The sequence below is a fragment of the Mixophyes fleayi genome, chromosome 10 (genome assembly GCF_038048845.1).
Source record: "Mixophyes fleayi isolate aMixFle1 chromosome 10, aMixFle1.hap1, whole genome shotgun sequence".
NCBI classification, from domain to species: domain Eukaryota; kingdom Metazoa; phylum Chordata; class Amphibia; order Anura; family Limnodynastidae; genus Mixophyes; species Mixophyes fleayi.
The window spans coordinates 41159008-41173978 of NC_134411.1; the positions used below are offsets into that span (position 1 = coordinate 41159008).

Here is a 14971-nt window from a genome sequence, read left to right on the forward strand (position 1 = left end):
ACGCAAAAATTAAAGAATTCTTGGATTCACTGCATCACCCTAAGCTCTCTTCAGCACACTTGAGCATTCTAAATAGAGATACCTCGGCCGAGGAAATTAAACAAACTACTAAAGAACTAAAAAATGCTTCTGATGTATACATTGCCATCTACTATATAAGATTCACTGCTGCCCTCATGCCCATGCTGCTAGGGCTTTTCAACTCTAACCTTTGCGGCTCTAAATTCGATTTAGCCACCACTTGCGCAGAGATTATTGTTATTCATACACCTGATTAGGATCTTTACTGTTGTAGCAATTACCGACCGATTTCGCTATTGAACTTTGATCTGAAATTGTTTCCCAAAATTCTGGCCAATAGGTAGAATCACGTAATTACTTCCCTTGTGTATCCAGACCAGGTGAGCCTTATCCCCGGCCGACAGGCTTCAGATAATACCAAACGCACTATAGATCTGATTTACGTATCTAACAAATGCAAGCTCCCTGCCCTGATGGTGGCCCTAGACACGGAAAAGGCATTTTATAGAGTGGTCTGGGCTTATATGAGACAGACCCTGGCGGCAATGGGCATGAGAAGTCCCTTTCTTAGAGGCATAGCATCTCTTTACTTTAACTCCATGGCCTCTTTCTTATGATTGAGCCTCATGCCATCAAACTCCGACAAAACCCTGATATTTCCAGTATACGAGTGAGCTCCATGGAACATAAAATATCATTGTATGCGGACGACATCCTCGCTGTCACTAATCCCGTTGTTTCCCCTCCAAACCTTTTTAAAGATTAATACCTCTTCAGTGACCTAATTATAAAAATGAATGCCACAAAATCGGAAATTGTATACCTTAACCTTCTCTAGCCTTCTTCAACATATTAAGGCATCCTTTAATTTCAGGCAACCTCAAAAATTCAAATACTCTTAAGATGATTGTTTTACCACGTTTGCTGTACCTCTTTCAGACCCTCCCACAAACACCTTTAAAATGCTCCAACAGCTGGCCATCAAATAAGTTTGGTCGGCAAGAAAACTCAGAATCCGTATGAGTGTACTACATAAACCCATTCAGGAGGGTGGCCTCGGTGTCCCTCATTTCCTTAAACATTACAGAGCCACACATCTCACTCAATTTGCTCTCTTACCCCCCCATGTGAGCGTTTTGGTTTATATCAAAGCTAGCATCTCAATCTTTTTCACCCTCTTATACCTAATTCCACAACATAAACCACCTCTATCTACACTACCCCTCACCGTGTCCTTTTCCTTAGCAATTTGGAACCATACCACCCGTTCCTATGACCTCACTCCTAACTCATTGCGAATGACTCCCTTGTGGAACAACCCCGAATAACCTCAGGGCTCACCCTATCTCAGTGCCCAGGGTGGACAAGTCATGATATTAAAATTCTTTAAGGATTTGGCTCCCACTCAATTTTCCCAATGTTTGATGATCTTCAGACGAGACTCTGTATCACCTCTTCCTGTTTTTATCAATACTTCCAAATCAGACATCTATATAATACCATTCTTAGTTCCCTCCCTGATATCCACCAATCCTCCTCACTTGTATCTTTTTGCACTCAAAAGGTCCTCGTCCTGAGGTCTAATCTCCACCTTCTGCCACCTAATATTACAATACCAATGGCCCTCCAAGGACCCACACAAACTTAAATGGGAGGAGGATATGGGGGGTACACTTGACCCTGAGGATTGGAAGGCCTTCAGACTTCACCTCTCCAAAACCTCAATTTGCGTTAAGATCAGCAAGAATGCTCGAAAGATTTACCACCGCTGGTATCTTGATCCCCATAAGCTTCATCTCATATTTCTGAATAGCTCTCCTCTTCGTTGGTGACTCTGTAGTGGAGTGGGCACTCTGTCTCATATTTGGTGGCAATCTCCGAAATGAATCCCTCTCTGGAGGGAAATTACACCGATTGACCACCTGTATTGCCGACGTTATCATTCCCAACATTTTATCCTAATCTCTGCTACCCTGTCGTGTCCCCAATGTTTCTAAACTTACACAAAAGTTGATTACTCATACTCTCAGTGCCACAAAATATAAAATTACCTTATTTTGGAAGAATCAGAACCCACCTCCTATCCTCTCCATTTTTAATCGGACCTGGCAAGTTTATTTTATGTAATTTATCTCTAGTATTCTCTATCATACTCCTAATAAACTTGCATGCACTTGGACCCCTTGGTCAGAATGCTTCAGGGCCACTCCTCCTTTACAGAATTAATAATATAAGACAGCGACTTCCTTCCTCCCGCTGTTTTTCACCCTTCTTTATCCTACACATTGCTACTGAGGTGCAATGTGCTTCCCTTTGAACCCCTAATGCATTGTTTCTTGTCCAACCCATGTGTCTCTCTTTTTTGTATCCATACCCTTCTCTTCTTTACCTGCTTAGGAAACTTGGAAATCCATAAAAAGTTTTATTATTTAAAAAAATAAAAAAACAATTAATATAATTTAATTACTAAAATACCTGGTTTGGACAAGTGATCATACTCTTAGAGCTAGATTTACTAAACTGTGGGTTTGAAAATGTGGAGATGTTGCCTATAGCAACCAATCAGATTCTAGCTGTCATTTTGTAGAATGCACTAAATAAATGACAGCTATAATCTGATTGGTTGCTTTAGGCAACATCTCCACTTTTCCAAACCCGCAGTTTAGTAAATATACCCCTTAGAGTAACCATAACAAATTTGCTCAGGTAAAACCAATGACCTTCCAGATCATAAAACAGGCCAATTGGACACCACCTGACACCAATTCCAGTAGTTTTGATTTATTCAGAATAAAACCGTCAGTTCCTTGAGGACTCCACCACTAGTTGTGCATGATAAGGCAAAGAATTCACCAGGGTTGGAAAGGTGCTTCCAAAAGGGCTCCGCAATAAAGTTTTGGAAAGGCACATGTTACAAAAAGATTTCAAAGACCTTTAGTGTCCGTTTGAGTACCATTCAAAGCATTATTAAGAAGTGGAAAGCATATGGCACCACCAACACCTTGCCTAAATCAGGGCGCCCCTCCAAACTGGATGATAAAGCCAGGAGGATATTGATCAGGGAAGCTACCAAGAGAACAATGGCAACTTTGAGGGACTTACAAGTCATTATGACGGAGATTGGTCAGTCTGTGCATGTGACAACTATCTCACAAGCTTTACACAATGCTGCCCTGTAAAGCAGGGTGACAAGAAAGAAGACTCTCTTGAAAAACTGCCACACTCATATGCTCTTTGCAAAAAAACAAGATTCCGATGCCATGTGGCTAAAGGTTTTATGGTCAGATGAGACCAAGATAGAACTTTTTGGACTGAACTCCAAGGGCTGTTTGGACCAAACCAAACCCAGCACACCACCCAAAACACACCATACCTACTGTGAAGCATGGTTGTGGCAACATTATATTGTGGGGGTGTTTCTCTTTAGCAGGGACTGGGTGATTGGTCAGTATTGAAGGCAAGATGGATGCTGACAAGCACACCCAAATTCTGTTAGAAAAGTTGCAGTCCTCTGCTAGACAGCTGAAGATTAGCAACAGTGCAGTGGCTTAAGAATAGGAAGGTGAATGTCCTTGACTGTCCAAATCAGAGCCATCATCATCATCATCACCATTTATTTACATAGCGCCACTAATTCCGCAGCGCTGTACAGCAAACTCACTCACATCAGTCCCTGCCCCATTGGAGCTTACAGTCTAAATTCCCTAACATACAAACAGACACACAGACTAGGGTCTGTGGTTTCACCCACCCTTAGGATGTAAGCTCGAATGAGCAGGGCCTTCTTCCCTCTTGTCTCCACACCTGTTCTTCTACTCCGCCTCTACTGCATTAACCTGCCTGGAGTTTCTGAAGCATTGGTATTTTGTTTATTGGTCTGTACTGTCTCACCCTGTATAGTCTACTGTTTGCTTTGTGTACGGCGCTGCGGAAATCTTGTGGCGCCTAACAAATAAATGATAATAATAATTAGAGATGGGCGGGTCCGGTTCTCCGAGAACCGAACCCACCCGAACTTTGGGTATCCGAGTACCGAGCTGAGCAGCTCGGTACTCTCCCGCCCATTCCGAATCCAAATCGAGGCCGAACGTCATTGTGACGTCGTCGGATCTCGGGGCTCGGTTCTCGCGATACTTCAACTTTATAAATACACGCCTCCACAGCAATCCATCGCCATTTGACAGAGGGAGAGAGCAGGGTGTAGTCATAGGCTAATTAGAGCAGGGACAGAGAATACAATATTGTTCTTGCAATTGCTCTAACCAAAATCGCTAGTGCAGAGAGGAGGATAGAGGTTTATTATTTTTTCTTCATATTTGGCACTCCCCAGCGCTTTTGGGGTGTCCCCCATAATTGTGCATAAATATTTCTGGCTGTCAAAAGTCATATCTGTCAGCAGTATCTACTAAATAATTTTTAGCACTCCTCAGTGCTTTTGGGGTGCCCTCCCTAATTGTGCATTAATATTTCTGGCTGTCAAAAGTCATATCTGTCAGCAGTATCTACTAAATAATTTGTAGCACTCCTCAGTGCTTTTGGGGTGTCCTCCCTAATTGTGCATTAATATTTCTGGCTGTCAAAAGTCATATCTGTCAGCAGTATCTACTAAATAATTTGTAGCACACCTCAGTGCTTTTGGGGTGTTCTCCCTAATTGTGCATTAATATTTCTGGCTGTCAAAAGTCATATCTGTCAGCAGTATCTACTAAATAATTTGTAGCACTCCTCAGTGCTTTTGGGGTGTCCTCCCTAATTGTGCATTAATATTTCTGGCTGTCAAAAGTCATTTCTGTCAGCAGTATCTACTAAATAATTTTTAGCACTCCTCAGTGCTTTTGGGGTGTCCTCCCTAATTGTGCATTAATATTTCTGGCTGTCAAAAGTCATAACTGTCAGCAGAATCTACTAAATAATTTTTAGCACTCCTCAGTGCTTTTGGGGTGTCCTCCCTAATTGTGCATTAATATTTCTGGCTGTCAAAAGTCATATCTGTCAGCAGTATCTACTAAATAATTTGTAGCACTCCTCAGTGCTTTTGGGGTGTCCTCCCTAATTGTGCATTAATATTTCTGGCTGTCAAAAGTCATATCTGTCAGCAGTATCTACTAAATAATTTTTAGCACTCCTCAGTGCTTTTGGGGTGTCCTCCCTAATTGTGCATTAATATTTCTGGCTGTCAAAAGTCATATCTGTCAGCAGTATCTACTAAATAATTTGTAGCACTCCTCAGTGCTTTTGGGGTGTCCTCCCTAATTGTGCATTAATATTTCTGGCTGTCAAAAGTCATTTCTGTCAGCAGTATCTACTAAATAATTTTTAGCACTCCTCAGTGCTTTTGGGGTGTCCTCCCTAATTGTGCATTAATATTTCTGGCTGTCAAAAGTCATAACTGTCAGCAGAATCTACTAAATAATTTTTAGCACTCCTCAGTGCTTTTGGGGTGTCCTCCCTAATTGTGCATTAATATTTCTGGCTGTCAAAAGTCATATCTGTCAGCAGTATCTACTAAATAATTTGTAGCACTCCTCAGTGCTTTTGGGGTGTCCTCCCTAATTGTGCATTAATATTTCTGGCTGTCAAAAGTCATATCTGTCAGCAGTATCTACTAAATAATTTTTAGCACTCCTCAGTGCTTTTGGGGTGTCCTCCCTAATTGTGCATTAATATTTCTGGCTGTCAAAAGTCATATCTGTCAGCAGTATCTACTAAATAATTTGTAGCACTCCTCAGTGCTTTTGGGGTGTCCTCCCTAATTGTGCATTAATATTTCTGGCTGTCAAAAGTCATATCTGTCAGCAGTATCTACTAAATAATTTTTAGCACACCTCAGTGCTTTTGGGGTTTGCGCTCAGAATGGATTCAAAGCAGTCCACATATGATCTGAATGAGCAACCAGGTTCTGTCACCAGTCCTGATGTTAGTGTTCCCAGTACGTCATCTGGCCAAGGCGATGTCAAACAACAGAGTGTTTTCAAATTAGTGCAAAAAACAAAAACCCCAAAAAAATTTACTGTATTGAAGCGAAAAAGAACTGTAACTGAGCAAAAGTTAAGTGACGATAAAAAAAAAATTGCAAGCATGCCATTCTACACACGCAGTGGCAAAGAGAGAATGAGGCCTTCACCTTTGGCTATTAGTGGCAGATCCCAAAAAGTTACCCAGCCTACAATTGGTGCACAACTACTGTTACGCGTCAAAGCCGAGCCTCAAGATAACAGTGAGGCATTACAGGAGAATATTTGCTCTGATTCACAAATGACAACAATCCCTGTGGAGAGTCCATCCAACAGTGGGATGTCTAATCGTGAGCATTCTGCTGATGTGTGCCTTAATAGCCCGAGTGTAGCCGGTGATACCCAAATTGAGGATGCCACTTTGGAATTAGAAGAGGATGAGGGGGAGATTTGTGTAGGCGACGAGGGCGCTAATGATGATGTTGATGATTATGATGCAGACAGATACCAAATTGCCTTTCTCAATTTATATTTATATTCTAGATTATATAACGGCTGAATAGTTTTCTATTTTACTCCTAGTGGAGAGAGGATCTGATGCAGACAGATACCAAACTGCCGTTGTCCATTTCAATTTATATTGTACAGTATATAACGGCTGAATTTATTAGTATTTTATACAAGTGGAGGGGGGCCTAGAGAGACAGAAACCAAACTGGCTTTCTCCATGTCAATTAATATTGTACAGTCTATAATGGCTGAATTTTTTGTTTTTTTAAAAAAGTGGAGGGGGCCTATAGAGACAGAAAGCAAACTGTCTTTTTCCATTTCTTTACATATTTAACTATAAGTGTAGGGTGTAATATAGATTCAAAGACGATGGCTGCATTGCCAATATGCATAGATGGAGAGGAAGACAATCTGTTTTGTGTGTAGAATAAATGAAGGCCTACCAACGAAGAATTAAACAGTTTTTTTGGATGATTTATTACCTCAACAATTAGATTACTTATTTCTAAAACAGTTGGAGCACTAAATTGGGTTATTTTAGGCACAAAAACATGTATTTTCCAACAAAATAGCAAAACAAAACCAAACAAAACCAAAACCAAAACCAAAACACGCAATGGCGGTTTTGCAAAACCAAAACCAAAACCAAAACACGACGCTAATCCAGATCCAAAACCGAATCCAAAACCAAAACACGGGGGTCAGTGACCATCTCTAATAATAATAATAATAATAATAATAATAATAATAATAATAATAATAATAATAGGGTAAATTTATTAGTAGCCAATTAACCTACTAGTATGTTTTTGGCGTGTGGGAGGAAACCGGAGCACCCGGAGGAAACCCACACAAACACGGGGAGAACATTCAAACTCCTCACAGATAAGGCCATGTTCAGGAATTGAACTCATGGCCCCAGTGCTGTAAGGCAGAAGTGCTAACCACTTAGCCACCGTGCTGCCATGACCTAAATCCCATAGAAATTCTGTGAATGAACAAAAAGAGATCAGTCCATTGCTGCTTACCACGAAATCTGACTGAACTTGCACAATTCTGCAAGGAAGAATGGGCAAATATTCCCCAATCTAGGTGCACAAAGCTGGTAGAGACATATCCAAACAGACTGATGACTGATGGCTCTACAAAGTATTAAATCAAGAGCTTGATCACTTTTCCAAACCTGTAATTCTAGTTTTTTATTTATTAATTTTCAGAACTGTTGCCATCTCGTTCATTAGTTGAACGTTGTAAATCGAAATTTGTAAATAAAGCTGGAAAAAGTTTGATTTAACGTATTTCAATTTCTATGGTGTAGAGTAACAAAAGGTAATAATTTTGACATGATATGACGATAGGCATTGTACCCAACACATAGCATTCAAAAGAAAACACTGGAGATTCCTTTAGTTGTCAAAACAATGTGTGCAGTCTGTGCCTATCTTACCGTTTGTCAAGATGGCATTTTCATTTCAGGCTGCAGAATACTAGGGGTTGAAGAGATTAGGTTCTCACCTGCCTTCACCACCAAGTACATTTACTGCTGTAGCTAGAGCCAGACAGCACTTTCCCCATACAGTGATGCACGGGGAAGCACACAATCACACACAAATTACTATGAACATCACCATGCAGTTATGTGGACCATATAGTAACAGCGTAATGCAGTAGAAGAGGAGCAATTAGGATCTAGTGCAGGTACCATTCTACATGTATCGCTTTGATAGATTTGAAAGACTAATATGACAGAGAAATAGTGTTTCCCAGTAAATTATATGATCGAGTCTGAACCAGAGTTTGTCTTGCTGAAAATGCAGCATTTTTAATTTAGTACAAAAGTAAAGAAAAATGAAGCCATTCTGTAATTAATCTTAACTGTCAGAAAACTGCTTGCCCAGTTGTAGCCAATTATACAGTAGCATGTGCACAATGATCTCTAAAGTTAGCAATACTATACAAATTGAAGACCTAACGGGCCTGAGTCATTAAGGAGAGCAAAGCAAGAAAAAGGAGTTAGTTTGCTACTGGACAAACCATGTTACAATGCAAGGGGTGAAAATTAGTTTATTACTTTACACATAAGATAAATACTGGCTGCTATTTCACGTAGCCCACAAACACTTGACAGCTTTATTTTAACACTAAAATTTAAAGTTGATCTAGGACATGCCCTATCCCAACTATAAATCTGTCCCCACATTTTAAATTTACCTCCCCCATGCAATGCAACATGGTTTTGCCCAGGTGCAAAGTTACTCCTTTTTTATGCTTTGCTCTCCATAATGAATCAGGCCCAGCATATTCAAAATGGACCTACTATTCTTTTGTCACATCCCTCTGCTGCCACTTCCTGTAGGCCACTGTGCAGCGGTTGAGGACATGGGATTTAATATTAAATAATTCTTCTGCTGACTAAGGTGAGCAGCGCAGTATTGGCATGCATATAAATACATAGAGTATATATTTGTTTTCATCTTCCCTTTGTTACTTTGACAGATCTACTTTTTGGTTGTTAAGCTGGTGGTGCTGTATTATAAAAAATGACATTAAACCCTACTAACAGGATATGCCGTATATATTACACAAAATGCCTCACCTTGCACCAGATCCTTTGCTTCATCGCTCACATGATCCCAGCTTTCACCCTGCATAACAAAGTCTCCCTCTTTGATCTTGTGAATAATGTCTGCGGCACGGCTCTGAGGAGACCCACCTCTTGCCCCTTGGAAGGGAACCTGGCCACACAGCATTGTGTACTGCAGAGTAGGGAGAAAAAAATAATCCCATATCACATCCCATAGATTGTAAGCTAGCGAGCAGGGTACCCTTACCTCTCTGTCTGTATGTATTACCCAGCATTGTTTTATTAATGTTTGTTCCCAATTGTAAAGAGCTACGGAATTTGCTGGCGCTATATAAATAAATGTTGATGATGTTGATGATGGTGTCAGTGCTGCGATTTCAGCAAATGTCATTTAGTTAATGGAACTTTACAGCAAAAAAATGTGTAATCAATGTCAATGTTTCTGTGGTGTGCAAATAATACTTCTTAACTCCGGTTTAAATTGTCACTACACCTAAATTATAATCCAGTATGAAAAAAACATAACATAAAGTAAGCAAATATATAAATCCTCAGTAATCTTACTCAAAGATTAGTGGATCACAGTGGCTTCCTGCCAGTATGCTTTTCGGCTCAGTAAACACATAACTGTGAAATAACTAAATCAGGGATAAGCCGGAATAACACTTCTACATAATTTGTTTCAATTTTGCAGATGGGAACAGTGTAAAAAAAGATTCAAAGTTAAACACCTTCTAACCAATCAGAAGCATGGGATTAGAGTAAAACCTTTTCCTTACTCCCTATGCTTGTGATTGGTTGGAATGCTCAACAATTTTGAGACATGAACACAGGTGTAAAAATATTGTCATCATTTCCCCATATCATAATGATTCCAATAGTTGACCGTGAATTAATAAACTGCCCTCTCATGAACATTGATTAAGCCTACAAAATGGTGATTTTCACTGTGTAGATTTCAGAGGCACATTATTGCCACTCATTATCTAGCGATGCTAGGAAAATGCTGATATTCATCTATCTACCTGTCTGTCTGTATGGAGTACAACTATCTGGTTAAGACCATACTGAATGGAATGAACCAACATTCTGACCACATCATTAGAACTGCAAATAATCATCCATTGTGTGTATATGTCTGCAGACACTGGTCATTATTAACCAATCAACAAACATAGCATATCGCAGCACAGTGTTCTTTCCTCTGTTACATCACACAGTGATTCTTGTGGCTCCTATACAGGTTTCTTGCTGCTGCTCATTCATTTACAGAGCAAGATTGCATTTATTGCAATCATGCCATGCAGGAGAGATGGTGACGTTTCTTATATATACTATCTAGTCTCAACTTTGTAAATCACTTAAAATCACTAAAATAAATAATTGACAAAAGTTTAGTTCAATAGGTTAGTGTCCAAATGGGCAACTAGGCAGAGCTTTCAGTAGACTTTTTCACCTTTTCAGCACAAGAGCAATTAATTTGCCCATCAGGACACAAGAGATACAAATGTAAGCACAGCAGTGCCAAACAACAGATATGTACTGCTCTGTCCAATTGTTGTCCCACAGTGCATCCTGGTCCAAACCAAAGGTAGACTAGACACGTGGGTCCAAAGTTACCATGGATGCTATAGAGAAGCCAGAACCATAAGAGCATTATTTTCCAAACTGATACACACAATAAAATGGTGAACATGACCTCTAGCAGTGGGATATCCATTTGGAACGCACAGAAGGGTGCTCTGAGCTACACAACGTTGTGTATACAAGTACAAATGGGGACAGACCCCAATTTAGAGGGAAAGAACCCTTTGGCAGGAGATCCAGACAGCACCTTCATGGTGATCTGGCTGCTGCTTATTGCAGTATTGCAGGTCTTTCATTCTTTACTCTTGGCTTGGTACTGATTCTTTTAATCTATTCACTCATCATATGGTTCATATATTGAAGAGGTAATAAAAAAGACATATTGTGCTCCATTTTGGTTAAGTCAGTGGTTCCCAAACTTTTGCAGTTCGCGGCAACCTTTAGAGTCTCCACATTTTTTCAAGGCACCCCTCCAAAATAATTATTGAGCAGTCCTGTTTTAGAAGTAGTTGGGTCAAAAAATTATAATAAGTATTTAGGTCAGGACAGAAATACTTATTTAGTTGTATGCAAAAATGCCCCCTCTGCATCCAGACACTCTGCCACCTCTGCATCCAGACACACTGCCCCCTCTGCATCCAGACACACTGCCCCCCTCTGCCACGCTGTCCCCCCTCCTCTGCCCTCTCTCACAATGTCCCCCTCCTCTGCCCTGTCACACGCTGTCCCCTCCTCTGCCCTCTCACGCTGTGTCCCCTCCACTGCCCCTCTCACGCTGTGTCCCCCTCCTCTGCCCCACTGTGCCCCTCCTCTGCTCTGTCCCCCTTCTCTGCCCCGCTGTCCCCATCCTCTGCTCTCTGTCCCCCTCCTCTGCCCTGCTGTCACCATCCTCTGCTCTCTGTCCCCCTGCTCTGTCCCGCTGTCACCATCCTCTGTTCTCCTCCTCTGTCCCGCTGTCACCATCCTCTGTCCCCCTGTCACCATCCTCTGTCCCACTGTCACCATCCTCTGCTCACCTACTCTGTCCCGCTGTCACCAACCTCTGTCCCGCTGTCACCATCCTCTGCTCTCCTCCTCTGCCCCAGTCACAATCCTCTGTCACCAACCTCTGTCCCGCTGTCACCATCCTCTGCTCTCCTCCTCTGTCCCGCTGTCACCAACCTCTGTTCCGCTGTCACCATCCTCTGCTCTCCTCCTCTGTTCCGCTGTCACCATCCTGTATTCCGCTGTCACCAACCTCTGTCCCGCTGTCACCATCCTCTGCTCTCCTCCTCTGTCCCGCTGTCACCAACCTCTGTCCCGCTGTCACCATCCTCTGCTCTCCTCCTCTGTTCCGCTGTCACCATCCTCTATTCCGCTGTCACCAACCTCTTTCCCGCTGTCACCATCCTCTGCTCTCCTCCTCTGTCCCGCTGTCACCAACCTCTGTCCCGCTGTCACCATTCTCTGCTCTCCTCCTATGTCCCGCTGTCACCAACCTCTATCCCGCTGTCACCATCCTCTGCTCTCCTCCTCTGTCCCGCTGTCACCAACCTCTGTCCCGCTGTCACCATCCTCTGCTCTCCTCCTATGTCCCGCTGTCACCATCCTCTGTCACCAACCTCTATCCCGCTGTCACCATCCTCTGCTCTCCTCCTCTGTCCCGCTGTCACCAACCTCTGTCCCGCTGTCACCATCCTCTGCTCTCCTCCTATGTCCCGCTGTCACCATCCTCTGTCACCAACCTCTATCCCGCTGTCACCATCCTCTGCTCTCCTCCTCTGTCCCGCTGTCACCATCCTCTGTCACCAACCTCTGTCCCGCTGTCACCAACCTCTGTCCCCCTCCTCTGCCACGATCCCTCTCACCCTGCCCCGCGCCAGGCGCCAGCCATAAAAAAAACCCAAAAAACCCAGAAACTTACCAATCCGTCGGGCGCCGGGACCTAGCAGCCTCCTCTCTCCTGCAGCTTGTTACTGACGTCGATATTCAGTGACAGCTGCAGGAGAGAGGAGGCTGCTGGGTCCCGGCGCCCGATGGATTGGTAAGTTTCTGTGTTTTGTTTTTTTTTATGTCTGCCCGCGGCACCCCAGTGACAACCGCCGGGTTAAGTCATATCCCTTCATGATAAGTCATACCACTAAGAAAGTTACAATATTATTAGAATTACAACAAAGCATCAACAAAATGGAGCCTGAAGTCCACTTAACAGCAACAAGAATGTTTGCTGACTGTATAGTGTAACCTCTAGAAATCCGTTCTATGCGAAATGAGGTTCCAGAGCAGTCAAATAAAAATGAAATTGCAGGGAAGATGCTCAACAATTGTGGTGCATGTTTCAAACAAGCTGAGAGGTAGGAGAAGAATCTCGTGTAATGTGGGACTATCAGACCCATCGGGCACTCTGGTGGTCACAGTAAATCGAGCACAGCAGGTAAGTATGCTTTCTGGTTTTCTATACACACAAGAATATGGATGTCACAGTCTTTCCATTACTGACTCTGCATCTTAATGAACACAAATGTTCCCAACAACAGCTTGTGTACCCATCACTTCCTGCTAAAGTTCTGGCAATAGTGGCAGATGGTTGTGGGTGTTCATATGATGACTAGGTGGAAAATTAGGTCATCACAGAACAGTATGCATTTTTCATACTCTCAAAACAAAACAAATGGATCTTAAATTGTCTGGCAACAGTAATAAACATATTTTAAAGGTGATAAAATTGCAAGAACACATTTAAGGCCTGAATTGGAGTTGGGCACAAACTCATTTGTGGTGCATAAAAATACTTTGAACCGCACATGCGTACACGGATAAAACGGTGTTTAGAGTTGGACGTAATTTGCGCTTGCAACCTCTTAACCCTTTTATCTAACATGTATCTTTAAGACATCCCTTTCTGGAGACCTATCCTGTCCCATAGGTTTGGTAAAAGTTGATGATGATGACAGACGTATTTCTGTGCTGGACATATCTATACACTAGATTTTAAGAAGCACGTATCTTCAAAATACAGCTTTTTAGGTATGTATACAGACACTTTTTTGCATGCAATTTTGCATGCAATTATTATTATATCTTTAACTCTAAATAAGGCCCCACAAGGAGGCAAATAAATTTAACTCTAAAGCAGTAAACTCCAAGAAGGCATATAAGGTCATGGACAGGGCCTGATCAAGCACTAGGCTGACCAGGCTGCAGCCTGGGGTGCTGGGTCCCGGGGGGCGCGGCACTGTGGGTATTTTTTTTTTTTTTCATTCATTTTTTTTTTCGGGGTGGGGGAGGGGGGGGGTCGCCGCGGGGGGTGGAGGGCTTGACGATCAAAAGCATTGGTGGTCAGTGGTTAGCAACACACAGCCAATCGCCAGGCTGCCTGTTGCTGTGCAGCAGACAGGAAGCAGGACGTCTTCACTTCCTATCTGCTGATCTGAGGAGAGGAGCGACGCTGGCACAACTACAGGTAAGTGAAGGGGGGAACTGCCCTGCATATCTATAGGGAGAGGGGGAACTGCCCTGCATATCTATAGGGAGGGGGGGGAACTGCCCTGCATATCTATAGGGAGGGGGGGAACTGCCCTGCATATCTATAGGGAGGGGGGGGAACTGCCTTGCATATCTATAGGGAGGGGGGGGAACTGCACTGCATATCTATAGGGAGGGGGGGGGGAACTGCCCTGCATATCTATAGGGAGGGGGGGAACTGCCCTGCATATCTATAGGGAGGGGGGGAACTGCCCTGCATATCTATAGGGAGGGGGGGGAAACTGCCCTGCATATCTATAGAGAGGGGGGGAACTGCCCTGCATATCTATAGGGAGGGGGGGAACTGCCCTGCATATCTATAGGGAGGGGGGGGACTGCCCTGCATATCTATAGGGAGGGGGGGGAACTGCACTGCATATCTATAGGGAGGGGGGGGGAACTGCCCTGCATATCTATAGGGAGGGGGGGAACTGCCCTGCATATCTATAGGGAGGGGGGGAACTGCCCTGCATATCTATAGGGAGGGGGGGGAAACTGCCCTGCATATCTATAGGGAGGGGGGGAACTGCCCTGCATATCTATAGGGAGGGGGGGAACTGCCCTGCATATCTATAGGGAGGGGGGGGACTGCCCTGCATATCTATAGGGAGGGGGGGAACTGCCCTGCATATCTATAAGGAGGGGGAGAACTGCCCTGCATATCTATAGGGAGGGGAAGAACTGCCCTGCATATCTATAGGGAGGGGGAACTGCCCTGCATATCTATAGGATGGGGGGGGAACTACCCTGCATATCTATAGGGAGGGGGGGAACTACACTGCATATCTATAGAGAGGGGGGGGGGGAAACT

General features: G+C 43.3%; 1 protein-coding gene across 1 annotated transcript in view; it reads right to left on the minus strand.

Annotated features, from left to right (window-relative positions):
- LOC142104082 (ribosomal protein S6 kinase alpha-4-like) overlaps window positions 1-14971 on the minus strand; it is a 43388-nt gene that overhangs the window by 12579 nt on the left and 15838 nt on the right. The window contains exon 15 of the mRNA XM_075188541.1: window positions 9082-9241. Coding sequence (XP_075044642.1) covers window positions 9082-9241 — 160 coding nt within the window. The remainder of the gene's footprint in view (window positions 1-9081; window positions 9242-14971) is intronic.